At 44.2% G+C, this 25,344-nt stretch overlaps 3 protein-coding genes across 3 annotated transcripts; 1 reads left to right on the top strand and 2 right to left on the bottom strand.

Annotated features, from left to right (window-relative positions):
* Positions 1-16,299: 16,299 nt before the first annotated feature.
* LOC6597326 lies at positions 16,300-17,565 on the bottom strand. The gene is made up of 4 exons (XM_026990706.1): positions 17,075-17,565; positions 16,855-17,002; positions 16,575-16,773; positions 16,300-16,516 (listed from the first exon to the last, which is right to left on the bottom strand). Exons 1-4 carry the CDS (start codon positions 17,508-17,510, stop codon positions 16,307-16,309), a joined length of 993 nt encoding a protein of 330 aa, XP_026846507.1. The 5' UTR covers positions 17,511-17,565; the 3' UTR covers positions 16,300-16,306.
* A 251-nt stretch (positions 17,566-17,816) lies between these two features.
* LOC6597327 lies at positions 17,817-19,387 on the top strand. The gene is made up of 6 exons (XM_026990709.1): positions 17,817-17,876; positions 17,950-18,264; positions 18,319-18,574; positions 18,660-18,862; positions 18,953-19,145; positions 19,211-19,387. The coding sequence occupies exons 2-5, from the start codon at positions 18,257-18,259 to the stop codon at positions 18,966-18,968; spliced, it is 483 nt and encodes a 160-aa protein (XP_026846510.1). The 5' UTR covers positions 17,817-17,876; positions 17,950-18,256; the 3' UTR covers positions 18,969-19,145; positions 19,211-19,387.
* A 305-nt stretch (positions 19,388-19,692) lies between these two features.
* LOC6597328 lies at positions 19,693-20,993 on the bottom strand. Its single transcript, XM_026990705.1, has 4 exons — positions 20,512-20,993; positions 20,292-20,439; positions 20,012-20,210; positions 19,693-19,953 (listed from the first exon to the last, which is right to left on the bottom strand). Exons 1-4 carry the CDS (start codon positions 20,945-20,947, stop codon positions 19,744-19,746), a joined length of 993 nt encoding a protein of 330 aa, XP_026846506.1. The 5' UTR covers positions 20,948-20,993; the 3' UTR covers positions 19,693-19,743.
* Between the last annotated feature and the right edge of the window lie 4,351 nt (positions 20,994-25,344).

Below are 25,344 nucleotides of genomic sequence, written 5' to 3' on the forward strand. Positions count from 1 at the left end.
AAGAGGGGCAGAAGAGGGCAGGGGCAGGGGCAGAGGCAGGCATAATTAAAAATGAAAGCTGCTTAATAAGTTCGCTTCATGTTCGCCTTTGATGAGGCCATCAAACGGGGGATACCCTCTCCAAAAAAGTTAAATAGCGGCGAAATAAGGGCCATGGGATGTGTGGGTGGCATGGTGAGGGATGCTGGGGTGCTTGGGTGGGGCCAACGAATAAACGTACAAATTAAGAGACAATTTTATTTTTATACATCCGCTTTCCTTGGAGAAGAGGGTATTGCAGGTCTTCCGCGGTGTTTGTTCTCACAAAGAAACTGTATTTTGTTTAAGAAATCGAGGTCTTTCAAGGAACGAGGCATTGCCATGTTAAGTCTTTCTTGAACTCCGACGAACTGAAATCCGCAAAGGGAAGAATTTCAATCAGATATGTTTGCAAGGGTATCTTGATATTCGATGATTTTCGTCGGTTTCATCGTGCAACATGCGTGCCGATTGTGGGGTACTCATCCACTCATCCTCATCCGGCATCAACTACCCGTCAGCACCGGCAGCAGCAGCTCCCCTCGACAGCAGTTACAGCAGCAGCCCCCACACCCCCCACTACTAAAATAAATGCGTAGGCTTTCGTGTTAATGAGGCAATGCGTCACTGGGAGCTGCTCCCAGTCCCAGCCGCAATCCCAGTCCTGCTTCCTCCTAGACCCCCAGGCACTGCCCTCAGCTACAGCTACAGCTACAGCTACAGTCAAGTTCATCAGCATAATTATCAATGGCATTGACTTCATCAGATGTCCAATTGTTGTTGGTGCCCCACAAGCAACAACACCAATACCCTCACCATTTGCCACTTCAGTTTCCAGCAAAATTCGGTCAAAAATAAAGGAAAGTGAGCAGAGGATAGGGAGAGGAAGAGGAATCCCAGGCCAGGCAGAGACAATGCCACATAAAGTGTGTTAATTGTGGAGATTTGGCCAGAGAATGCCAGAAAATAATGTTCGATGGCTTAAAAAGATAAATCGAGGGGCCCGCAGGGTGGTTGGTGGTTGCTGGTACTGCCGATTTGGTTCAAAGAGGTGGAAGTCCCTCAGAAGTTTATGGAGAAGAGCCGTTGTCCGAGGACACGGGCTAAGCTGGCAATAATTATGTCCCCCGCTTAGAACTAATTGAAAGCCATCACGAAAGTAGTCTCCTCTCCTCTTAAACACTGGCAAACAAAATCCATCTACTGGAAATCGAGAAGGAATGAAATCTTTCAAGTGAGGAAATGCTCTCAATCCTCCCTCGTTCCTGGCCATAATTGATGCTGGGGAAATTTATGTAGCTTTAAAGAGAATATTGAAAAGTTTAACTTAAAAATGCCAGCTTCTCAAACGTAAAGTTCACGTCCTGCGAAAAGTAAGGATGAAATCAGGTGACAAAAACTGATTTGTTCCGTGTTTTTTATTGCTTGTTGCCAAAGCTGCCACTCTGGCTGCTGTCTCATTAGTTGAAACTCGCCCGAAAAGCAATCAAATATTGTACAGCGAAAACAAAAGGCAGAGCTCTTTCTTTTTCCCTCCTGTGCGCCAAGGCCAAGGGATAAGCACGCGTGGACAACAATGACGGCTGACAATCACAATCCATAAGGAACTTCACGTCCATTCCCATTGCCTTTTCCATCTGCATCTCTATTCCGATTCCTCTTTCCATAACCATCTCCATCTTTATCTCCATCTTTGTGTTTCCAATAATCCAATGGCAAGTTCTTGTCTGCGGTGGCCTCGTCCTTGCACCCGGAGCGGTGGCCTGTGTGTTCCAGACACGCCCACCTGGGCAAACAAGTTGCTACATACAACATGCGATTTATTTTTGATTGATATTTGCGTAACTGTCAACGTTGGTGATTGATTGAAGGGTTGGTTGCCTCCTTCGCCTCCTTCGCCTCCTTCGCGTCCTCCCTTTGGATCCTCAAGACGAACGCTTTTTGCCGAGAACAGCAAAAGTCAACATACAATTACTAGGTTACTAGGGGGGATGCCATTCCAATGGCAATGGAATAAGTAAGAGAAAGGGTATTTTGTACCACACTCGCTCGTACATAGTCAGAGGGGAGGGTAGTCAGAGGGGGCTCCTGTCAGCTGGGAAATTTTTATCTGAATAATGCGTAATGCGGAATAAATAAGTGGCATATGTCTGTAGTATATGTATATGTATATGTATAAAATATCCTAGTGTGGGTACGGGCATGCGTGTGCTGGTGCTGGCGCTGGCGCTGGCTCTGGCGAGTGTGACAAACGATTTGCATTTTGTTTCTCTAAGAAAATTGGTCGATGACTTCTGATTTCCCTGCATGAAATATTGGATCAGTCGAAGTAAAAGTCAAAGTCAATAAGAGGTTGCGTTGCTCGGGCTTCCTTTCGGAGTTGGGGGACGGAGCGGCGCGGAGTGGAGCCGAAAAGGTTGCCATTTGATTTTGATTTGATTATCGCTAATCAACTGAACTACCCCAAAGCCAGGGGTCATACTCGCAGATTGAACGAATGAAGTGGGCACCCAATGGCATAACGAGATCAGGGCTTCAGTCTTGTTATGCTTGGGCTTCGACAGGGACGGCAAATGGATATGGAGATAAAAAGATCCCATACATTGAGGGAAAATATTGTTTTTTAATACATGAAAAAGTGGATTAGTACAGAAATACTTTAAATAAGTAAATTGGAATGTAATTAAGTGCTCTCATCCCTCATTCCTCTTTCGCTGAGGCTGAAAGAATGTTTTTGCACAGATTTAAACAGATAGTACTCTGTTATTTCTGTTCTAGATTATTCAAATAGATATGATTCGGCGAAAGCGAAGCCATTGAAGAGTTTCCTAAGCTTCAATCAAGCGAATCTCGGTAAACAAGTTACCCCTCAGTGGCAGCAATAGGACTTCCATTCCATTTCACCTTAGCCGAGTGGCTCACCAGGCTCCCGCTCCTGCCCGTGCTCTTGCTCGTGCTCTTGATCCTCTTCTACGACATATCTGCTCCGTTTTATGCGAGAAATTGCATCTACTGCTTGTCCCGCTGCTCTCTATCCCACGGCAACATTGAGTTGCAAGAACCAAAGCGGCCGCCACAAGACCACAGGCACTTCAACATTTTCCTTTTGGTCTTTTAGTCCTTTGGCGACCTTTTGCGGCCAGTACTCATTTATGCGGTTGCTTTTCTGTTGACTGGTCACTGTCCACTGGTCACAAATGTTGTTTCGTAATTGGCTTAATGGCATCTGAATTTAATTTTTAATGCCAGCTTCCAGTATACCTTCAATTCCTTTCAATGGGCTTTCTTATGACGCGGGCTACGTATACAGCTGACGCAACTCGAGTCCTTGGAGCTGCCATTTTAGAGTGGGTTGGCAAGTCCCTGTTTCCCTGTTTTCCTTGTTTTTCCTGTTTTCCCCGTTTCATAGGGCTGTCATGCTCTCACCTCTCTCTACTCTCTCGACTGTGGAAAGCTAAAATTAACATCAAACTAACACATTGAGTTGACATCTTGCATGAAATATGCAGAGGCACACACACACACAAACACACACACACAAAAACACACACACACACATGTGTACATGTGTATGTACAGAACACGTGTACGGAGCCGGCAACTCTTTGGCTAGAAAATAGCTTGGACCATATCTCTCTCTGTCTCCGCCCGTCCGTTCGTCCGTCCACCCGGCCGGCAGCATCTGAATAATTTATGTAACAATTGCGACACTTTTTTTGCTAGTCCAGGGCTGCTAGAAGGGGGTATCTACAAGTTTAATGGCATTGTTGCTTTGGGCCCAGGCCCAAACGTGTCGTAAAAGTAAATAGAGCAAATGTGTTGCAGGGGCAATGCCGAATGGAATGGAGGGAGTGGCGTGAAGTCTTGGTTTTCGGGTGTACTGGGTACTGGGTCTCCAAGTGCATCCCCTTCCGATCTAAGTGAATGAAATATGGAGGCCTAATAAAAATTGTATGAAATAAAAGTGATGACTTTCACTTTTGCAGTCGCTGTCGCCGCCACCCCCAGGAAAATAAGACGGGGGAAAAGCCCCAAAGTAAGCCAAGTGCGTGGCTCAATGGGTGGATTGGGCGTGGTTCGAGGGGGTTGAGTGTTTCGAGTGGGTGGACCGAACCTGTTGCGCTCGGGCTTGCTCAGCCCAGCCACCGCGCTCGACAAACGACCTTCGCGTAATTCACAGCAAAGGGAAAAGCAACGACATCGACTGGCATGCAATCAAAATGCCAAAAAGTATATTTGTTATTTGCATAGCACACTCGGATCAGCCGTAGACCTGGAGAGGGGTAGCTGGAGAGAGCTTGTATTGGGGTATGTATGTCGGGCCTGTACCACAGGGGAAACCTTTCATGTATCGGGTAGGAAGCAATTGATGATTGTCCTGATGGATAACAATTTGCCGAAAGGATAAAGAAAGAGGCTTAAGGGCATCAAAGGGAAGGGGGAAGGGAACTGGCAGGGGATGGGTGTTGGTGTGGGTGTGGGCATACCCAGAGAGAAGCACAGAATGGAAAAATCAGAGTAAGGGCCATCTTTTCTTTTGAAGAGCCTTCTTTGAGCAGCGAGAGACCTAAGAGACTTTTGAAACAAAGAATCTTTTTTTCTTTGCACCGAATCAATCCCAGTGTGCATCCCATGTATCTTCAACATTGGGGACACCAAAGAATCATAATTTCCTTCATTGAGTAGACTTTTTAAGAGTCTTTCTAGCTTTTTTGTTCAGTGTGAAGAATCATGGTTTCCTTTAGTGTGAATTCCCTTTATAAGTGAGGAATTTTATGATGCCACCCAGAAAAAACGCTATGAATTTTTGAGCAAATTCTCAGCACTCTCAAAAAGAGACACACATACAGAATATGACAGAGACAAACAAAGCTTAAGCGGCCGAGAAAGAGAGAGGCAGAGAGACTCCCTCGCTCTCTAGTGTAGGCCAGAGGTCAATCCAATTAGGCGCCAATTAGGATGGGACTTCGTCGGAGTGTGGCCTTGGTTGATGTGACGTATACGCAATGTTGCTAGCCACCAACAAAAACTAAACAATAACGGGAAAAAACTCTCGCACACACACACACACACACACTGACACACACTTGGAGCCGACTTTGGCCATAAAAACCACATGGAATGGCAATAGCGGAGCACACATTCAGGCGCAGCTTAAACAACTATTCTCCTGCTCAAATACCCCCCTAACTCCGCCTCTCACCATTAAACACGGTTTAATGTTTTATACCCTCACAGAGGGTACATCAGCCGAGTATCGTAAATATCGTACCTTCGTCTGCTTTTATTTTGGCATAAAGTTTCACAATTTGTGGGCTGTAACGTTGCACTGATTGTGACATCTTCTGCGAACAGTATTTAGGAAGGGAGCACTAAAGATGCGAAGACATAGTTGAAGAAAGCATCAGCCGCCAACCAATTCTTCGGGTCGATAGGCCCTAGCTTTGTTTTGGGGTCCCAATGTGTCCTTTGTTAATCCACAAAATGGCATCTTGAACCGCTTTAAGGCATTCTTTTGCTGCCATGGATGCAGCAAGGGTATCCAAGCATTCGATCCCCAAAAGCTAACTTTTCAATTCTGTTTTCTGTTTTGTTATGCTCTTCCGCTTTCCTACTTTACTGCTGTTTTTATTTGCACCAAAGTTGCATGTTGGTGTTGCATGTTGTTCCTACTTCTGCCAGCTGCCTGCCTCCCCGTTTTTGGTATGCAATAAATTGCGCCACTTGAGCAAAGTTAATAAAGTTACAAATAGTTTAAATATTTATTTACAGTTTTTTGGTTTGGCCAACAATTTGTGCTCCACTACGCTGTTTTTCAGTTCATTGTTGGTCCTCTCCTCGACGGGGCTTTCGTTTTTTTGCTGTTCGTTTTTTGTTGCTGCTTACGTGACATGGCCAACAAGCTGTAGCCAGGGGGCGATGGCCCGGGAAGGGTAGGTTAGGGGTTGCGAAATGCGAAAGTGAACGCCGCAAAATCTGCAGAACAAATAAAGGCGCCACGACGCCATGAGAAATACTCTATTCTACTTTTCTACTCTTCTCCTTTAATCACGTTTTAGGTTTTTCAAAAAAAATTCAAATGTTTTTTGTATTTTTTCAAAGTGAACACAAATTGTTTCAATTCCTATATGATATTGATAACCTTATCCGATTGGCTGGAACGACTAGATGCCCTTCCTCTACTCTGCACAGTGGAGAGACACTCTCTCCTGGGCACAAGAAATCCTATTTTGTCCCATTGTGGTTGTTGCTGTTGTTGGAGGGGAACTTATGGGGAAAATGCGTAAACAATTTATTTTGACAAGTGCAAGCTCTGTACACCATCGACAGGGGCACGCTGCACTCAATTTCCTAAGATGCCTGGAATTTTCGAGTATTTGCGGTTTTCTTTGGCCAACCCCAGAGCCCGATTCAAATGAAGTGGGGATGAGTGCCAGGGGAGTGCCAGGGGTTTTGAGGGACAGTTCGTGGAACACACATAATTAGCCAAAAATGTGATTTTCATATGGCCAGGGATTTGGAGATTTGAAGAGAGTGTTTCCTCCCCTGTTCCACGTCCACATCAAAGACAAGCACACAGGATACATACATATGTATGTATATGTATGTATGTATATCTGTTAATTTATGCCTGACCCGAACACAGCCTCAACTCCACTAGTCACACGTGTCTACTATTTGAAAAGTCTTGCGTTGGCCAAATGAAAATTCGGTTTTCTAAGTTGTCGACAGCAATTTGAAATTGTGGCTGCCATGGCATCAGCATTCAACATTTTCCTAGCCACAGCGGCTCGCAAAGAGAGAGGGAGAGGGCAAGTGACAGCCTGGGGTCAGATTTCGGATCAGATGAACCCGGCTACCAAAAACCGAAGCCTCCCCAGGCATGCTCCCTGCCAGAGACAGCGGAGAGAAGCCAGGGGATCCTTTAAGCAAATTATTCAACTTTTTTGTCAACTTTTTTGCAATACTTTAAATCAGCCGAAATGGGGAGTGGAAAGTGGGGAGATAGGTGTGTACAGAGTACACTGATGGAGAAAATCCGATCAACAATCAAAAACAATATATGTAAGTTTAAAAGAATCATAGGCCTCTGGGAGAATTCTTGGGACGATATATTCTAGGACTTAGAGTGGTAGCTCTTTGGCTTTATATTGAATATATTTTTCCACAGTGTATGCTCGAGTTGGGATTACCCATAACGAAATGCTTACAGCCACTCCACTGCCCCTCTCCGTTGCCCCTCTGTTCGGTCTTTCGTTGGCTTTAAAATGTATGCAACAGAGTTGCAGAGCACTCCTTACCATTTTTGTTGAAAGATGAAAAATTACACATGAGAGAGGCGGATTCCCTTTTGGCTCCACAGCTGGCTCTAGCAACTGATTTACTAAATCAAAAATAATATGATGCACACACACTCGCACACTAACACATTCAAACACTCACACAGATGCACGCTTGCAGCTTGCAGGGACACACGCATGCAATGCTCCATAAATCTCGGTATTAAAAAATTGAACACCAGAGCAGCAGAGCAGCAGGATGCAGGATGCAGGACGAAAGTGTGAGGAAAGGAGTGACCATTGGGCAGGGCGGCACACACACCACGCGCACATTGTTGTCGTTTATCATTATGCACTCAGCCAAGAAGTGGGAGGGGATGAGGAGGGGAATCAAGAGGTTGGGGAGGGTGTGAGGTATGGAATGTGCAACGATATTTTACAATATAATTATGTCAACTACAGAGCATGACGACAAAATCTCCAACGAGCTCTCAACTTCAACAATACTTTATATGTATGAGGACACAACACCATCCATCCGCCATCCGCCATTCCCCCGGTGGGGTCTAGCAGAGCAACAGAAAGAGAATGATAGTTAGGTGGATGGGTAAGGGGAATTGGGAAAGAGCAAAGAGCAAAGAGTTTTGGAGCCGCTGGTGCCAGCATATGAAATTATGTCACCCGCCGGGATTACAAGCGAGCTTTGAGATTTCATATTCACATTCTCTGTCTCCCTCTCCCTCCCTGTATCTATTTCTCCTTTCCCCTCGCCTGCTCTTGCCGCAAAGCCCCTCCCCGCCACACTATCTCCACAACAGCATCAGCGTCAGCATGTTGCACTCTTTGCACTCTTTGCACTTTGTTGAAAACAATTTGAACCCGGAACGGATCCTCCGCATTACCGCCATTATACCCTTGAAGAGAGTATTATGACTTTGACGAAGTTTTTGCAGAGCAGAGAAGGAAGCACATCTGATTCTCTTGATTAGATACTGGCCTAAAAATCTGATCTATGGCGGGGGCTTTGAGAGTACTCGAAACACAGATCAAAGGAGTGTAACTCACTGCAAGGCTTAGCCAACACTCACTCTTTAGCTGTATTAGAAACTTTAGCCTAATTAGATATGCCCCTCTTTTTCACACTCTTGACGGCAATGAAAATTGTAATTACTTTGCCACTTTTAGCGACTGACTTTGTGGCTTGCTGTTTAATAATCGCTCTCAAATCAAAGCACATTTGTCTCGCACAAAGGCCTCTCGCAAAACCTATCCTCACACGCTCACACGGCACACGCATACGCACACGCGCACCTACAAAACGCACACAAATATGTATGCGAGAGCCGCAGGACTCTGGTGGAAACCACAAAGTATGCTACATATATTTCTGCAATAACGCCACGGGAAGAGAAACTATTCGTTCGACGAGTATTCCACCGCTGACACCCTCCATCCATTCCATCACTCATACGCCGCATGTGACCAAATATTTGCACACATAGCCACAAAGATATATCGTACGCAACACCAATGCCAAAGATACTCGTACTTTACCTCTCGAGCACATCAAATTACCGCTCTCCAGCAAACTGGCCCCCATACGCGTACGTGTATCACCCCAAAATAGAATCTGTTTGTCCAACACTCTGCTTTTTTTCCACCTGCAGCCGAAGAGCGCCCCCTTCTCTCACCCACCCCCACCCACAAAAAAGAAAAAGCCATAGACAAACCCGAGGAGCATACGATACTCAGCCAAAAGGCAAACAAATACAAATCCTATTTGAATTGTTCGCAAGTATTTGGCTTGAGTGAGCGACAGCAGCAGCAGCCCGGGCCTGGGACCAAATCAAGTGGAGTCAGCTGAACGAGCGACATTGCCCCAATACGTATAGTGGCTTGATTCCCAGCCAAGAAGAGGCAGGGCCAGGGCCAGGGCCAGGGCGAGGGCCAGGCTGGGCAAATATTAATCTAGCCAAGCTGGCAAATCCCTCAGGTTTTCGCGACTGCCAGGAGTAAGCCAAATCAATTGCAATTACAACAAACAAACACTCGCTGGGTGGGCTCGAAGAGGGACCCTCCTTTGGCGGGGAATAGTTGGAGGTTTCGTTGGAGCTGGAGGTGGAAGTGCAGGCCAAATGCAAATCGAAATCGAAATGAGAAGCACGTCTCCGTCCGTCTTGTGCAATGTCTTTTACATTTTCCGACTGCGACTCCGGTTCTGTCTCTGGCTCCAGCACTGATTCCAATTCTGTTCCTGTGCCTGTTCCTGTTTCTATTGCCAATGCAGTCGCTGCTGCCTCTTCTTAGGTTTTGTTTGCTTTCGATTGCCTTGCTAAACATGTGCAATGAAAAATTCGTGCATAAAATGAATGCTGCACTGGGGAAAAGTGGGTTCACAGGGGCTGCAGTCCTGGGGAAAAGGCAATGTCAATTGGATGGTAAAGCTAGCAAAATAAACCATCAGCTCGGAGCTAATAAATTGCCACTCCGACACGGGCTGAATGCTCTGCGGCTATGCGGCTCCAAGGAATCCAAAAATTTGATTTAGCTCTTTGCATTTCTTGGCAGCCACGAACACCTAATTGGTGACAAATTCCCTTGGAGTGCAAATGAAAGTCCAGGTGGTATCTGTTGGATATTCTTGCCGTCTTGAGTGCTGAGCTTCAATTAAATACAAATATTAATTTATATACTATTTTTCCCCTCTCATCGAAACTATCCTTAATATTTGAGCCTAACTATCCTTCTGTTATGGCAAAAGTGGCAAAGGCCAACATTGTTTCTGCATTTTAATAGCAGTTTCCATAAATTCTAATTAGCTGAGGATGCGGGTACTCCGTACTCCGATAAGTGGAGGAGCAACAACATCTTCATTGGACTATCATTTGGCTTATCACATGGCCATAAATGATAATTAACATTTGAAAGTCGCATCGTGACAGTGGCGACAGCAGGGGGGCGACAGAGAAGTGTAACTCGAGAGTCGTGGGCAGCATTCATCATGTCCGAAGATGTCCGAGGATGTCCGAGGAGGTCCGAGCATGTCCGAGATAAACCAAAGGAGAAGACAAATGAAAGTTCATAAATTGTCAAGCAGCCGGAAAGGAAATGAAATGAAATTCTATCTTCATTTTTTTTTTCTTCCTTTCTCCTTCTCTCGCTTCTGCTTTTGCTTTTCTTTCGTCGTTTTGTTCGGTGTAACTCAAAAAATAATTCCATTTTCCATTCTTTAGCTATAAGGCCTCCGCCTGCTAGCCAGTTGTATCAAATCACATCAAAGGCATTCCAGCAGGACAAAAGGGGAATATTAAGGAATGAAAATTGCAATTCTCTATCATGAAAAGATGCTGAATTGATCGACATTTCGGAAAATGGGAAACACTAAAAAGAAAACAGGAAAATAGCTACGATATTTGCGGTATTTCCGCAATTCAGAAACAAATTTCGTTATTCCAGATTTGAAATTTACTAGACATTGCCTTACCGTACAATTGGCATAGTACATTTTTTAATTTCAAGAAAACCGACATTTCAGAGATCTTCAGAGATGCCTGGCAGCTTTGCTCCTTCAGTTTTTTAATAGAGTTTCCAGCATTTATATTAAAGTCGCATCGTGGTATACGGCCCCGCCGAGCCACCATGCTTACTGTAACTTAACCGTTAAATCAATTTTCCATTGCTCTTTTCCAGTTCCTTGTAGCCGTAGCCTTGTAGTCAACGCTCCGAAAACCCTCGGGCCTTGGTCGAGAGCCCCTGCCTCTTTCGTCTTTCAGTTAATTAGCAATGCAAAGTCGCGACCGAAACAAAAGGCAACTCTGCCCACAAGTCATCAGAACAACCATCCTCCTTCCCTTCTGCCCAGTGCCCACATTATTTTCTACCCCCTGGCAGCCCTGACAACCCTGGTTGAATACCATTGAAGTGCCATGGTCCGGCTGGCTAGCAGGCGAGAACTTAAAGTTTTAAGTGTAAATCGCTTCAATGCCATAAACGAAATTATTATAAAATCAAACAATGAACGACGCCACTGGGTAGTCCCAGACCCAGTCCCAGGCGGTTCGATAAGAGCAGTGGGAAGGCTTGGGCTGGTCTGGGCTGACCTGGAACTTTAGGTGTTTGTCCGAACCAGCCACTGACATGTCGGGTATCCCTGCTCAAGCCTGTCCTGCATCCCTGTCCTGGCCTGCAGCTCGTCTTGTGGCAGATGTGGCATGCAAATGCACTTGGCCAGGCTCAGGTGCAAAGCCCACAGCTGGCAAAGGGCTGGGCGGATCGGAGTGGAGCGGAGCGTAGCGAGGCTAGGGTATTTTGTGGCCAGGTTGGTTCTTCCTGAATTTAATGAGTTCTTTGTTTATGTATTCTCATTTATCTGAAATTACCACGCACAGACATCGCGGCCAGCTCTGTGGAAGTAGCGCTGCCGCTGTCGTGGTTGTTGTGGCAAGTGGCGAGTGGAGTTTGGGGAGTGGCAGGACAGTGGATAGGGGATGGGATTTGGGGATGCGGTACCTCTTAAAGTTACAGTACGGAAAATGTAATAATAAAATTGCAGCTTATTACCGCAAAAGGTGTGCGCAGAGCGGAAACGGAAGTGAGCAATATCTGTGGTACCTCCGCCCCCGCCCTCCTCCTTCCATCTCTCTTTCTCTGTTTTTATATGTGAAGGAGAGATGCCCAAGGTGTTGACTTAGGACGGCGGATGGAGGATGGTGTGGGTATGTTTCATTATGCCGAATAAGTCCACTGGCCACTTCAGCTGATCCCGTTTATGCTGACGACAAATACAAGTAGCCAGAGGGCCTGGCAGTGAAATGGAAAACGGCTTTTCTTTTTACGAGCCACTCCCCAGACAAGCAGCAACAGTTGATGAATAGATGGAGTCCCGCCGAGCACACGGCCTACCCAATTAAAGGGAGAATGTCCAAAATATTTCGAGTCATTTTCGCACCTTAAACACATTCAACCAAATATTAAATGGACTGAATCATACCCCCTACTTGCATAGTTCACCTTAACTCCTTCGATTTGTTTTCCACAGAACAAAAATCCCACTCAAGCTCTGATCAACCTTCATAAAGTTGAAGAGTTTTCGATGTGATGTGATCTTTTGGCCAACTCCCTCTGACCAGTGCCAGAGCCAGAGCCCATTTACATGCAGATGCAAATCCCAAGGAATGCGAGAAGTTCGTTCAAACATATATCACATTCTAATGCCCGGGATGTCCTGCCTTGGATGGGGGATTATCAAGGCAAAGCCGCAAAAAACTTGGCAGGACAACCAAACTCCCGAAACCCTCCCGTGCCACTCCACAGTGTTGTCTAATCTGGACTGTCAAAGAAACGGAAGCGGAAAGCAGGAGAAAAACCAGCAGAAAGCTTGAAAAGAATCCAAAAATGTAATGCCGAAGGTTAATATACCCTTGAAAACGAAAAATACACGTATACATACTGTCTGAGATATAAAGAAGGGTCTGCGTAAATCATTTCCTGACTGAAGCATTTTCAATACTGATCTCGAAGGTGCTCAAGATATCTATATATCACAGGCCCTTCGTAAATGCTTCCTTCTCCTGCCATGGTCGAAATCGGAATACCTTCTGCGAGGATAATGCTAATGCTAAACCAACAAAAAATGCTAAACAAAGCAGAAAGGCTGAAAACTAGACGAAGCAAAACAATGCCACATATACTCGTGCGAGTATGTATCTGTAAGCGGGCCTGTATCTGTGTCTGTGTGTGTGTCTGTATCTTTTTGTCCCAAACTTCGATTGTTGTTCGAGCTATGCGCGTATTTGAATTTCCCCAACTTTTTTTTTTGTTTTCAGGTTTCTCTTTCACTTCCTCCTTTTTTCGCCAAAAACTATTCACTAAGCCAGAGACAGGGAGGACAGTGTAATGAAGACAAATAAAGGCAATTCCTGTAGCGCCATGACGCCGTGACTCCACCTCCACCTCCACCTCGACCTCCCCCTTTCCCCATCCCCCTGTCGCCCTCGCTGCATATTTGTTTAGGTCATCCCCATGTACATTCAGAATACCCTGAAAAGAGGCATATTGACTTACAAGTTTGGTCAGTGGATGGATGTACTGCCATTCGATGGTAGAATCAAGAATATAACCGCAAAAGGGCTAGGATTACGCCAAACAAAATTTGAATTATTCTCTATTTTCTATTTTCTATTCTAGAATATTAATTCTGCAATGAACAATCTAAATCGTTTCAAGTCCAAGAAGGTCATTTAGCATAACTGACTTTTTAGGGCATCCTTGGAGCCGTGTTTAGCAGTTTCCGTCAGATTTTTTAGTTGAAATTTTTTACTGGTCTCCTAGATGGGCGTATTTGCTTGACCTTTGCTTTGTTACGATTATGTTTGCCTTGGTCTAACCCGTGCAGTACTATATTTAGATACTCCTCTGTGGCACATATGCACATGTGGAAACGCTAGAGACTGCCAGCGCAATTCCCTTTTTTGTGTGGCAGTTATTGTATTAGAATTGACCAACTAAATTGAGTAAATAATATGTATATTACATTGCAGCACTGGACGTGAATTGCTGGATTGGTGGAAGGTTGTTACAATTTATCTTCGAGCCCGTCGAGAGTATTACAAAACATATCCATCTGAGGGAGATGAAAAATCAACATAAATCTAGATAAGTATATATACGATCCAGGTGGATGGGCTACGGATGGGAAAGCCAAGTGAAATGATGTCAAACGATTATCAGAATAGATACTGCAGAAAGTGAAGGTTTAGAAAAGCAGACTATCTCTTGCCTGGCATAGTGTTGCCGTTGTTTCTAGTCGAGTACTGCTTCCATTACTTCATTATAAAGGATTTGGCAACCACTCCCATTAAAGTTTTTTCCTGTGCTCTTCTATGTGCTACTCCGACTGCAGGAAAATGTATCAGCCCAATGAATGCCTCGCTGCTATTACCCGATTAACCTATCGTCAGCCGAATTACTTATCATATCATATAAAGAATCAGACAATGATAATTCCAAAAATTTCGATCAGATATGTATACTTATATGTATGTACCTAGATATATGTATTTTTTATCGCATATTACCTACCACAACAATAATTTAAATTAAATTTTAAATGTATAGAATATCAGGCGCAATATGATTTCAGCCATAATTCAGAATCACCTCTGAATCTCCCCGTCTCTCTGTTTAGTTTTCTTGGGGGAAAATTGACTAAATGTCACTTTTATTGGTTTTGTGCAATGTTATGAGAATTCCGACTCTGTCGAAACGGAGCTAGGCCCAGTAACTGCAGCATGACAGGACTGTTACCATTACCTAGCGGAGAGAGACCATTGTGTGGCACGATGTGTCCCTTCTGAAGGAGAGAGCAAATAGATTCCTCCCGCCCAATGTCAATTTAGACAAATTTCATGTTTATTTGGCCATTGATTAATGGCCCTGGGTCCGGACCCATAGCGAAGCTGCTAAGGGTCCCTGGCCGAAGGTCTTCAATCATAAGTAGTTTCCTGCTTCTCCTATTTTTTTTCGTATTTTTTGCCCTCAGCTTTTGGTTTATTTATGCATAAAATTTATAGGCAGAAACAAGCATATTTTGTGTCATTAGCCGCAAATTTTTGACCCATTTGTCATTAGAGCAGAATGCGGACAAGCAGGGCCAGGCAGCGGCAGAAGGACCCAAGGTTTTGCATAAAACAAACGGACACAGCCAGCCCTACACATGTGCATGGAAGTGTGTGCGTTTGTGTGTGTGTTGGCCATTGTGCCATGCCAAAATGTGTGACCGACAAGATTTATCAAGTAATAACAGACATTTCGGACAACCCATAGACCCATTAGTCACACGCTGTTTGACATTGTCTGAAAATATCATTTTAATCACAGACCACACACAAGGAGCACATGGAGCCCAGCAGGAGAAAACGATGCTGGGTGCTGGTGGGGAAGGTGAAGGTGGAGGTGGATACTCGGCTGCCTTCCGGTCCCGCCTTCATGGGAATTGAGAACATAGATCCCGTTTACAGTACGCTCGCAGGCCTAAGACAGTAAATGGAAATGCAAATGCATCTGCATCTCTATCGTAGATGGACTAAATCGTATTAATCTTAAAAATCATATTAAGCTACTCGCATTGGGTTACACTGCAAGCTTTGTTTGGAATTTGATATTAGGAGTGCCCTAGAGCTTTGAAACGCACTGTATGGACGTCTAAGGATATCTTCATCATCGCCAGGCATCAGTCAGCAGGCGCCTGCCGCCCCGTCAGCACTGCCTCTGTCTCCCTTCCTGTCATCGCATTAAATTTTAAACACATCCACTAGCCCAATAAGCTATTGTCGGTTCCTGTGTGTGGCTGTGCTCCAGTATTCACGGGCTTATTATGCTATCGATGCGAGCTATGATGCCCACAATGGATACGCCCCCAAATTACCCAGCAACACACACTTGCACAGAGGTTTGCAACTAAATTTCAGCTAAGTTTTAGTCAAATAGTGGCCCAGCTCTCGGAAATGGAAAGCAACGTGGTCACGACTATGTTGAGTCACATGCTCAACATCTCCGCACACAGATCGTTAACCTGCAATTTCCTAGGAATGCCCCATGGATCAAATATATTATTTTCATTGGTTCAAAACAGGAAACCGCACTGTAAAGAATAAATCGTTTATACTCGTTACTCATCTTACTATTATATTATTTTTGAAAACACGTATTAGTCCGAAATAAACCGGAAATGTGTAGGAAACTGGAAATGGAAGGAAACGTACCGAGGTTAACTTCTTTGAGAACCATACAACATTTGTCAATGGATTAAATTGATTAGTTTTATGATATTTTAATACTCGTACATTTCAATAGCCAAAACAAAAAAATACAGGGTTCATTCACATTTTAAATTTTTCAAAATTACAGCAACAAAAATGCACTCCAAGTGCTAAATTTGTTCAATAGCAAAAAGAGAAAATTAATTTATATAAATTTGTAATTTGTTATTCCATATCGTAATGGACAATCTACAAATGATTGATAAAATCGATGAATTGCTGGTCAAAATTCCCTGGAGGCTCAATCGACGTAAGGCGATTTTCAAATAAAATCGAGTCTTGCCGCATCTTGAATCTCAATTCCTGGTGAGGATTGTCCTTGTTGCTCATCTTAATGTTGATCTCCTCGAGAATCTTATGCAGTTTCTGGAGGCGATCGTGTATGTTGAATTGGCTCTCCTGCTAGGAAAGGGAAAGACCATCACGGGCATGAATCTTCAATCGGCAGGCTACTCACACTCATCACTTTGGCACAGGACACCACTTCTATTGGTCGACACACGAGGCCACGCTCATTGGTGTTGGCGATGGCCAGCTGATCGATGCCTCCCAAATAGCTCTGCATGAGCCATAAGGGCGCAGAATTATTCCGGCGGCCCTCTTTGTCAACCTTCAGCGAAGCCAGGTGGCATTTCTTTAGCACCTCCGGATCGTTTCTATGGAATACATACAAGCACGATATATGTAATTATGTATACACATACATATTTATGTATATGCAACAGAGGATGACGTACAGATCGCCAAGTGGTTCCTTGTTCGACACGCCACTAACTTCTGCCGAGTAGAGCAGGCGAAAGCTTCCCAATTTGGCCGAGAACATTCCATACACTTGCTTCCGCTCATCCACTGGGGCATCGGTGCGCGGCAGCGCGCCCGGATAACCTGGTCGGTCAATATTGTGACGGTTATTAGCGATTATCAACGATGATGCTGATGCTGAGTGCAGCTACTTACGGGTGAAAACGTACTGACGTGCCTTGAAGGGATAGGTTTTAGCCACGCATGGAACCGTGTACCGCTCATCGTGATCTTCCTGTAATGACCGCACATAGATGCAGCCCTTGAAGCGACAGGCTGCAAAGTTCGTTTCTTTACCGTAAGTCCGATCGCCCATAAATTTCAGCATTGTTCCGCGATTGAGAAAGAAGTCCATGTGTTCGAGCACCTGGCGCGGCTTCGGCAGATGCATCACATGGTGCTGGACCAGGCCGAAGGCGCGTAGAAAGTTTCCATTTCGAGGGATGTACCGTCTATAGCCCTTTTTCAGGTCCAGCGGATATTCAGTGGCCCTCGGCTGGCGATAGTACAGAATCTGGGGGTTTCCCTTCAAACTCTTCGTATCAGGGTCGTACTCCCACAAATTCTCCAGTTTTAGGTCCACCAGATCCATTTTGTCCGTTTGCGATTCCGTATTAAGGGTATAAGCTATATTTTCTCGATATCGAAAACAAGCCGCATCAAAAGTATACTGAAAATTAAGCGTATCTCTTGACTAGAAACAGCTGGCTGTGTGTGTTGGAAAACGTCAGTGCCCCATTTATTCGACTGATAGCCGGGACCGTGTTTAGAGACGGCTACGAACACTAATTTTCTCTGTATTGGCAGCAAATTTAGCGAAGCTTGAGCAAAGGTTGTACAACTAATAGAAAAATCATAAAACTAAGCAGCAAAAATTCCGTGCTTAGGCTTTCACATATTGCAGTAGGCTTACGGCAGGCACGTACCAATGGCTTGAGGCACCAGTAAGGGTGCGAGGGTATACATCATATACATACATATGTACATGTAATTTTAATATCACTAAGTTATCTTGACTTGTCCTTGAACAGCAATCAGGAGCTGAATCAGCTATTGAAGGGGTCGGATGGTGCACTGGTCTGGACACGGAAGGAACTCGCGAAGAGCAGGGAGCATGTAGTTCACCTGGACGCGGAGCTGCATAAGGGACGGGAGCTCATAAACCAGCAACAGAAGCGCCTAGATGTCTTGGACATCCAACACGCTGGTGTGGAGAAAGATCAGACCATAGGTGATTTGAGGCTTAAGGTACAGAATCTCCTGCAGCTTATTAACCTGCACCAAGAGCAAGAGCAAAATTCTCTGAGGCTGCGGAAGAGGAACAATGAGCTGGAAACGATGATCAGGTGAGGCCCCACCGAACTTTGAAAAGTTTGGTATTTTCATTGCAAAATTCCCAGTGAGCTGCAGGAGAAGTTGAAGCTCACAGAAATCCAGCTGGACGCCAATGACCAAAGGGAGGAGCAGTTGCACTCGGATCTGGAAATCGTGAAGATGGAGCTGTTCCGATCCGAGCAGCTAGTGGTCAAGTTGCGGGAGCACTCGAATCGCGACCGCAAGACGATATCCGCGCGCGCCGACGAAATCAACGAGCTGAATCAGACAATAAATCAACTGTACTTAGAAACTGGCGAGAAGGACACGCAGATAAATCAGGTCCGTTGTCGATACGTTGTGGACACGAAACGACACGATGTCCGATACGATAGGCCGCCTATGGCAATAATCTTACTCGTTGCAGGTGACGAACCAGCTCTGCTTGAAGGAGGAGCATCTAGGCCGCGTTTTTGAAAAACTAAATCGCCAGGAGAAGAAGCTCAGGCGCCTGGAGGAGCTTACAAACGTGAGCTCAAGTGACAATGCTCGCCTCTTGCAGTTGCGGGATAGGCAGCACGAGAAGAACATCCAAATGGACTGGGAGATTTCTCAACTAAGAGACACCATGTAGGTACCGGAGCAGTCAGCCAGCCCACTATAAGTGGCTTCCTAGAGTTGGTAGGATAGAAATTGTAATACTATTTCAAACGATTTCAGATTCCGATTTCAGTAAGGAACTGAGAGATTATATTTTCAACAATACACAGCCAGCGGCTGAAGTTCTTGGGTTCCAAGTTGGCGGCTACTCCATGCATCCAGAATATCTGAATTTACAGCCGCAGGCGGAGACGCAGGGAATTTTGGAATCCACTGTTACATACCTCGAGCCGCTGAACGGTCAGCGCCACCAGTAAGCAGACCACCGATAGCGATTCCTGTAAAAATCAGCGTCATATCAATCGCATCTCCTTATAGTTTTTCCACCATCGGCTACCAGGACCACTAAGCACTGAGATCACCATTAGCATCACCAGCGTTATCCGCCACCGGAAACAGACCAGACAATACGAAAAACGCTCTGAACACTCATCGGCAAAATTTATTGTGAATTTTTTAGTCAATACTGTAGAATAAATTCGCGTTGTACTTATACTTTTACATAATACTTATTGGCTGAGAATGTGGGCCTGGTAATTGAGATGATTGGCAGTTTGAGGGCCGGGTGGCAGTAATTACTGCTTGTTTTATGAATTAATGATACTCCCAAGAATGAATAGCTCTTCGAGAGCCTATATATACTAAGGTTTTTCTTGAGTTTACTTCTTTTTTTTATGGTATTTGAATTTTCATACATTTCAATAGCCAAAACAAAAAAATACATGGTTCATTCACATTTTAAATTTTTCAAAATTACAGAAACAAAAATGCACTCCAAGTGCTAAATTGGCTCAATAGCATTAAGAGAAATATAAATTTGTAATTTGTTATTCCATATCGTAATGGAGAATCTACAAATGATTGATAAAATCGATGAATTGCTGGTCAAAATTCCCTGGAGGCTCAATCGACGTAAGGCGATTTTCAAATAAAATCGAGTCTTGCCGCATCTTGAATCTCAATTCCTGGTGAGGATTGTCCTTGTTGCTCATCTTAATGTTGATCTCCTCGAGAATCTTATGCAGTTTCTGGAGGCGATCGTGTATGTTGAATTGGCTCTCCTGCTAGGAAAGGGAAAGACCATCACGGGCATGAATCTTCAATCGGCAGGCTACTCACACTCATCACTTTGGCACAGGACACCACTTCTATTGGTCGACACACGAGGCCACGCTCATTGGTGTTGGCGATGGCCAGCTGATCGATGCCTCCCAAATAGCTCTGCATGAGCCATAAGGGCGCAGAATTATTCCGGCGGCCCTCTTTGTCAACCTTCAGCGAAGCCAGGTGGCATTTCTTTAGCACCTCCGGATCGTTTCTATGGAATACATACAAGCACGATATATGTAATTATGTATACACATACATATTTATGTATATGCAACAGAGGATGACGTACAGATCGCCAAGTGGTTCCTTGTTCGACACGCCACTAACTTCTGCCGAGTAGAGCAGGCGAAAGCTTCCCAATTTGGCCGAGAACATTCCATACACTTGCTTCCGCTCATCCACTGGGGCATCGGTGCGCGGCAGCGCGCCCGGATAACCTGGTCGGTCAATATTGTGACGGTTATTAGCGATTATCAACGATGATGCTGATGCTGAGTGCAGCTACTTACGGGTGAAAACGTACTGACGTGCCTTGAAGGGATAGGTTTTAGCCACGCATGGAACCGTGTACCGCTCATCGTGATCTTCCTGTAATGACCGCACATAGATGCAGCCCTTGAAGCGACAGGCTGCAAAGTTCGTTTCTTTACCGTAAGTCCGATCGCCCATAAATTTCAGCATTGTTCCGCGATTGAGAAAGAAGTCCATGTGTTCGAGCACCTGGCGCGGCTTCGGCAGATGCATCACATGGTGCTGGACCAGGCCGAAGGCGCGTAGAAAGTTTCCATTTCGAGGGATGTACCGTCTATAGCCCTTTTTCAGGTCCAGCGGATATTCAGTGGCCCTCGGCTGGCGATAGTACAGAATCTGGGGGTTTCCCTTCAAACTCTTCGTATCAGGGTCGTACTCCCACAAATTCTCCAGTTTTAGGTCCACCAGATCCATTTTGTCCGTTTGCGATTCCGTATTAAGGGTATAAGCTATATTTTCTCGATATCGAAAACAAGCCGCATCAAAAGTATACTGAAAATTAAGCGTATCTCTTGACTAGAAACAGCTGGCTGTGTGTGTTGGAAAACGACAGTGCCCCATTTATTCGACTGATAGCCGGGAGACGCGTTTACGAACACTAATTTTCTCTCTCTTGGCAGCAAATGTTGCGAAGCTTGTACGGCTAATAGCAAAATCATAAAACAAAGCGGCAAAAAGTCCGAGTTTTGCCATTTACATATGCATATAAGTACGTTTCTATTTTCCACATTCAGGAGTAAAATGAATAAATGTCCATATAATCTACATATGTACATAAATACATATCTACTTTATCGACCGTTATTGCTCTTCATTGCGCCTCGGGACTCAGAAACCACGAATTGAACTAGTGCCGAAAATCACTCGTGGAACCATGAAAAGTGTCGTTGCCAGATCGCAATAGGGTGGCAATGACACTGGCACCGCCATAGGATCATTCATCAGACTAGCAGAGAAGTCTGATAGTGTATGTAAATATTGGGTCTGGAATAATTGAGGCTAATTCTAATTTAATAATCAAAACTCAACGCAGGGCAGAATTCGCTTAGGTACTATTCGGTTCGGATTCGATTCAGATATGTGATCCTTCACAGGACGCCCTTTTCCCCCAGTCTGATGTGACAAATTGAATTTGAGAACTATTCAAATTGATGTTACAACTTGGGATTCACTTAGGCAATTTTTCACACTCATTTGCATAGTTAGCCAAGTGACTTCTGCCGCAACCCATCTGTAGGATCTGTTCCCCGCAGGTCCGCTCCTTGCAGGTGGCCTGGCTGACTGATTTATGTACGGAGTGTCCTGGCTGGCTCTTGGCGGTTGGTTCGTGGAAACTTTCCGCTGGGGGTTGAGTAGCAGCAAAATGAAATTAAAAATTACAAGGAAAGGAAATCTTGAGTAACTTTTTTGATTTGTCCGCCTCACACCGAGCCCCGCCGCGACGGACTGCTGTAGTTGTGCTTGGCCCTGCTCTCGCTGCTCATCCAGGCCGGCCGGTCTGTCTTAAGTTTTAATTACACGAAACGTGAGTAAAATTACAAAATGCGAGAACTTCTGAACCCGTTCACAAATCAAATCGAAAGGATCCTCCAACCCACACAGCACTCGGCAGACAGCAGCACCGACCCAGACCTTCACTGGGAATGGTTTCACTCGTACCGATTGACAATCGCAAGGCCACCAATTGGTTATGTTCCACACGATTACATGCCCTATGTACTTAACCAAGCAGAGCGGATCCTTTTTTACGATATTGCCTTATATTGCCTTATCAATTCCAATACGGAGTCGGCAACGCCTAGGAATTAAAATGGAATTAAATACTTAGCCAGCCGTGCCATTACATTATAATGTTCTGGCTCAACGCTGAGTTTTTTAAATGATTACATATGAGTAAAGCATATTCCTGCTTGCGTTCCATTACTTGAACCAGAATATCGCAAATAAATCGCATTGGAATCCATTATCTAAATGGTGCTGGGGGAAAGATATGCAAGGATATTGCGCAGGAGGGTTGAGCAGGGGACAGTGTCAAAAGGCATAACAAGATACAAGCTCATGTCAAAATACACACACACACACACACATACAAACTTGATTGTCATTTGAATAGATTACAAGACTGCTGTGTGTCCATGTGCGTGCTGGGCATGTACGAGTATCTGTTCATATCGAAATGCCTATGGGCACACTTACCACTAACGTGTAGTTGTAGTGGCCAAGTCAAAAGGATGTCCAGCTGCACACAGCCCGACAACATTCGCATATCCACGTTCTCTAGGGGTATACTTCATTATCACATGGAACGGAATCAACAACCAGCAGCTTGCAGTCTTAACCCTTCTAACGACCCTGTCGGACAGAAGTCAGAATAGAAATCAAACAAAACCGATCAACACCAAGGGGCTTAACTGGTCGAAGATCACGGCCATTGCTGATTTCTGATTTCTTTTCCGTCGATTACAAATTAATTATTGGATCGACTTTTTGCTAATCAATTTTTGAGGTGAAGATATGCATACATACTCGACTAAAATACATATCTATGTGTACAAATAGCGGGTATGTTGGGGTCACATGGGAGCCCATGTAATGGTTAACACTTTGAGAGATTATGCTGGTAATAAAGGGGCGCTGCGGAGGTTTTGAGCTGTTCTCATATTGTGTAGACAAATTAATTGCGAACTCATGTAATTGTTTGACAATCTTGTCCAAATTCATGTGTGGTCCCACTATGCGTGTCTGTGGGAAGAGCAAAAGCTTGAGAACGCTGCTGAATGGGGAGCATTGGAGCACACCCTTAAGACGCCATAATCGCTGTGTTGACTCAAGTGTAACCCAATTAGTCGACAAGTGCTCGAATATGGCTGACAGCCCATCCCAAGACAGAGAACTAGAATATTTTTGAGCAGCTTGGTTGATATGTATGTCAGGATTACACATACAAATAAACATATGTAGGTACTATATATGGTTTGTGCGGTTATATGCAGCAGTACTTTTGTGCGGGCATACAATCAGAGGTCAAAACGATTAATTATCAAACCAACTATCGTCCTTCTATTCTGTATTTGTGTGTGTGTTGGCCGATAAGCTCTCAGGATAACGAAAATTATGCTGGCTGTAGCTACATAGCCATATTTACGCAGATAAACAGACGAATATACGAGTATGTACTCGTATATATGTATGTATATTCCATGTGCTTGCATGTGTGTTCTAGATTTTCTAGTTGTCAGTTCATTAAAAGATTGATTTCTCATTTAATGAGCAACTTTGAAACTGTATTTATTGCCCAGAAGTTCAAGTGAAACCTAATCAAATATCATTTACTAATGAACTGCACTGGCTTTTCGGGCCTCATGGGTGATGCTGATTCAAAAATGTTTCAAATGGTCTGCACTACAATTGTGAGGCATTATTGAGAATGTTTATGGGCAGAGGCGAAGATGGGCTTTAAGGTGCTTCACTACCCATCCCACCATCAAATAGATTTCCTGCACCACCGGTGCACAGGTTATTGCCATCCCAGGTATCAAGCATATGGTGCCAAAGCCTTTAGCCCCATTTTTTCCAATTTCTCATTATTTACACCGAAGAGCGAAGCTGCGATCTGAGTGGCACTAGAGGAACGTAAAGCAAATTTACACTTGCCTTTTGGATAGCCAATAATCTTGTTGTTCGAATTTGTTTACTCGCGAAGATTAAATATTTTTCACAGACTTGGCTGTTGATGACTCCAAAAATTCCAGATCCGTTGAGCTTTTAAAGGCAACTGATGCGGGCTCAGCTTCATAGCTTACAATTTTCTCGATATGAGGCAAAAACCCAGCTGTTTTTGTTTACATTATAGCCTTTTCCAGATGCCAGTCCCTGGCATATTGATAGAGCTTTGCTACACACTGTAATACTCGTAAATTGATTAATCTTAAATCTTAATCTTTTTTACAGATCGGAATAGCTGCTCTAGGATAGATAAACGATAAATATAGCCACCCGGGAGCACTCACATTTGTGCGTTTGCATATTCTTACTAATTAGGATTTCAAAATACCAAATACATATACATATATACATATTATAAATAAGAATAAGAATGAAACATACATATTATTTATTTAGATACTAAGTCTTAATCTCCGATTATAATTTTGTAGCATAATGTAAGCATCGTTCCCACTTGGACTCAACGAGAATTATCTGCAGATACATCACTTTCGGCCTGTGGATAATGAAATGCGCATTTTGGATCTGCAATTGATATTTGTATTTTTTAACATCGCATATCGCCCACCCATTCTGATGCTCCGAAGTGAGTTTTGTATCGTATGTTTTGAGTAGAGATGGAAGGTTGAAATTAGTCTTCATATAAAATGTAATTAAATCAAGAGGTCGAAACACATTCATCTCTTTTTCCCCCAGTTCGGCTTGCTCTCTGCCAGTGCCTTAATCAGCTTGTGATTAACATATCTTACTGGCCCGATCCTGAGGGTGGCGATAAAAGTTTTGACAATGTGTTCCTCATGAGTCGTGACGAATACAGGTGTAGGTGTTTAAGCTTAAGCTTTTTAATCAAAACGAAAAACCAAAAAAAGTTTCTGCTGTGCTTTAACAGAAATTGTATCTTTCTTTTCGTTTTTCCACCTGTTTTCTTGGAATGTCACTAGGGGCCCCTCACCACTAGGGGCCCTTTCCTTTTCCTGTTCTGTTAGCCTTTATTGGGGTTATTTTCGTAGAATCTACACCGTGTCGTAGATATACTCGTACAATTTATTCTGCTTAATTTTCTCCAAATAAAGCGTTTAAATGGT

This window comes from Drosophila persimilis, unplaced genomic scaffold (genome assembly GCF_003286085.1).
Source record: "Drosophila persimilis strain 14011-0111.01,24,50 unplaced genomic scaffold, DperRS2 tig00000606-arrow-arrow-pilon, whole genome shotgun sequence".
NCBI classification, from domain to species: domain Eukaryota; kingdom Metazoa; phylum Arthropoda; class Insecta; order Diptera; family Drosophilidae; genus Drosophila; species Drosophila persimilis.

Bases quoted from the DNA above. Each gene is read 5' to 3' on its own strand.
- LOC6597327 (XM_026990709.1), top strand. The intron at 18,575-18,659 runs GTCCGTTGTCGA...TACTCGTTGCAG, and splicing joins AGGACACGCAGATAAATCAG to GTGACGAACCAGCTCTGCTT.
- LOC6597328 (XM_026990705.1), bottom strand. From the start codon at position 20,947: ATGGATCTGGTGGACCTAAAACTGGAGAATTTGTGGGAGTACGACCCT. The intron at 20,211-20,291 runs GTACGTCATCCT...TGTATTCCATAG, and splicing joins AAGGAACCACTTGGCGATCT to AAACGATCCGGAGGTGCTAA. The intron at 19,954-20,011 runs GTGAGTAGCCTG...CTTTCCTAGCAG, and splicing joins CCTGTGCCAAAGTGATGAGT to GAGAGCCAATTCAACATACA.
- LOC6597326 (XM_026990706.1), bottom strand. From the start codon at position 17,510: ATGGATCTGGTGGACCTAAAACTGGAGAATTTGTGGGAGTACGACCCT. The intron at 17,003-17,074 runs GTAAGTAGCTGC...TTGACCGACCAG, and splicing joins ACGTCAGTACGTTTTCACCC to GTTATCCGGGCGCGCTGCCG. The intron at 16,774-16,854 runs GTACGTCATCCT...TGTATTCCATAG, and splicing joins AAGGAACCACTTGGCGATCT to AAACGATCCGGAGGTGCTAA.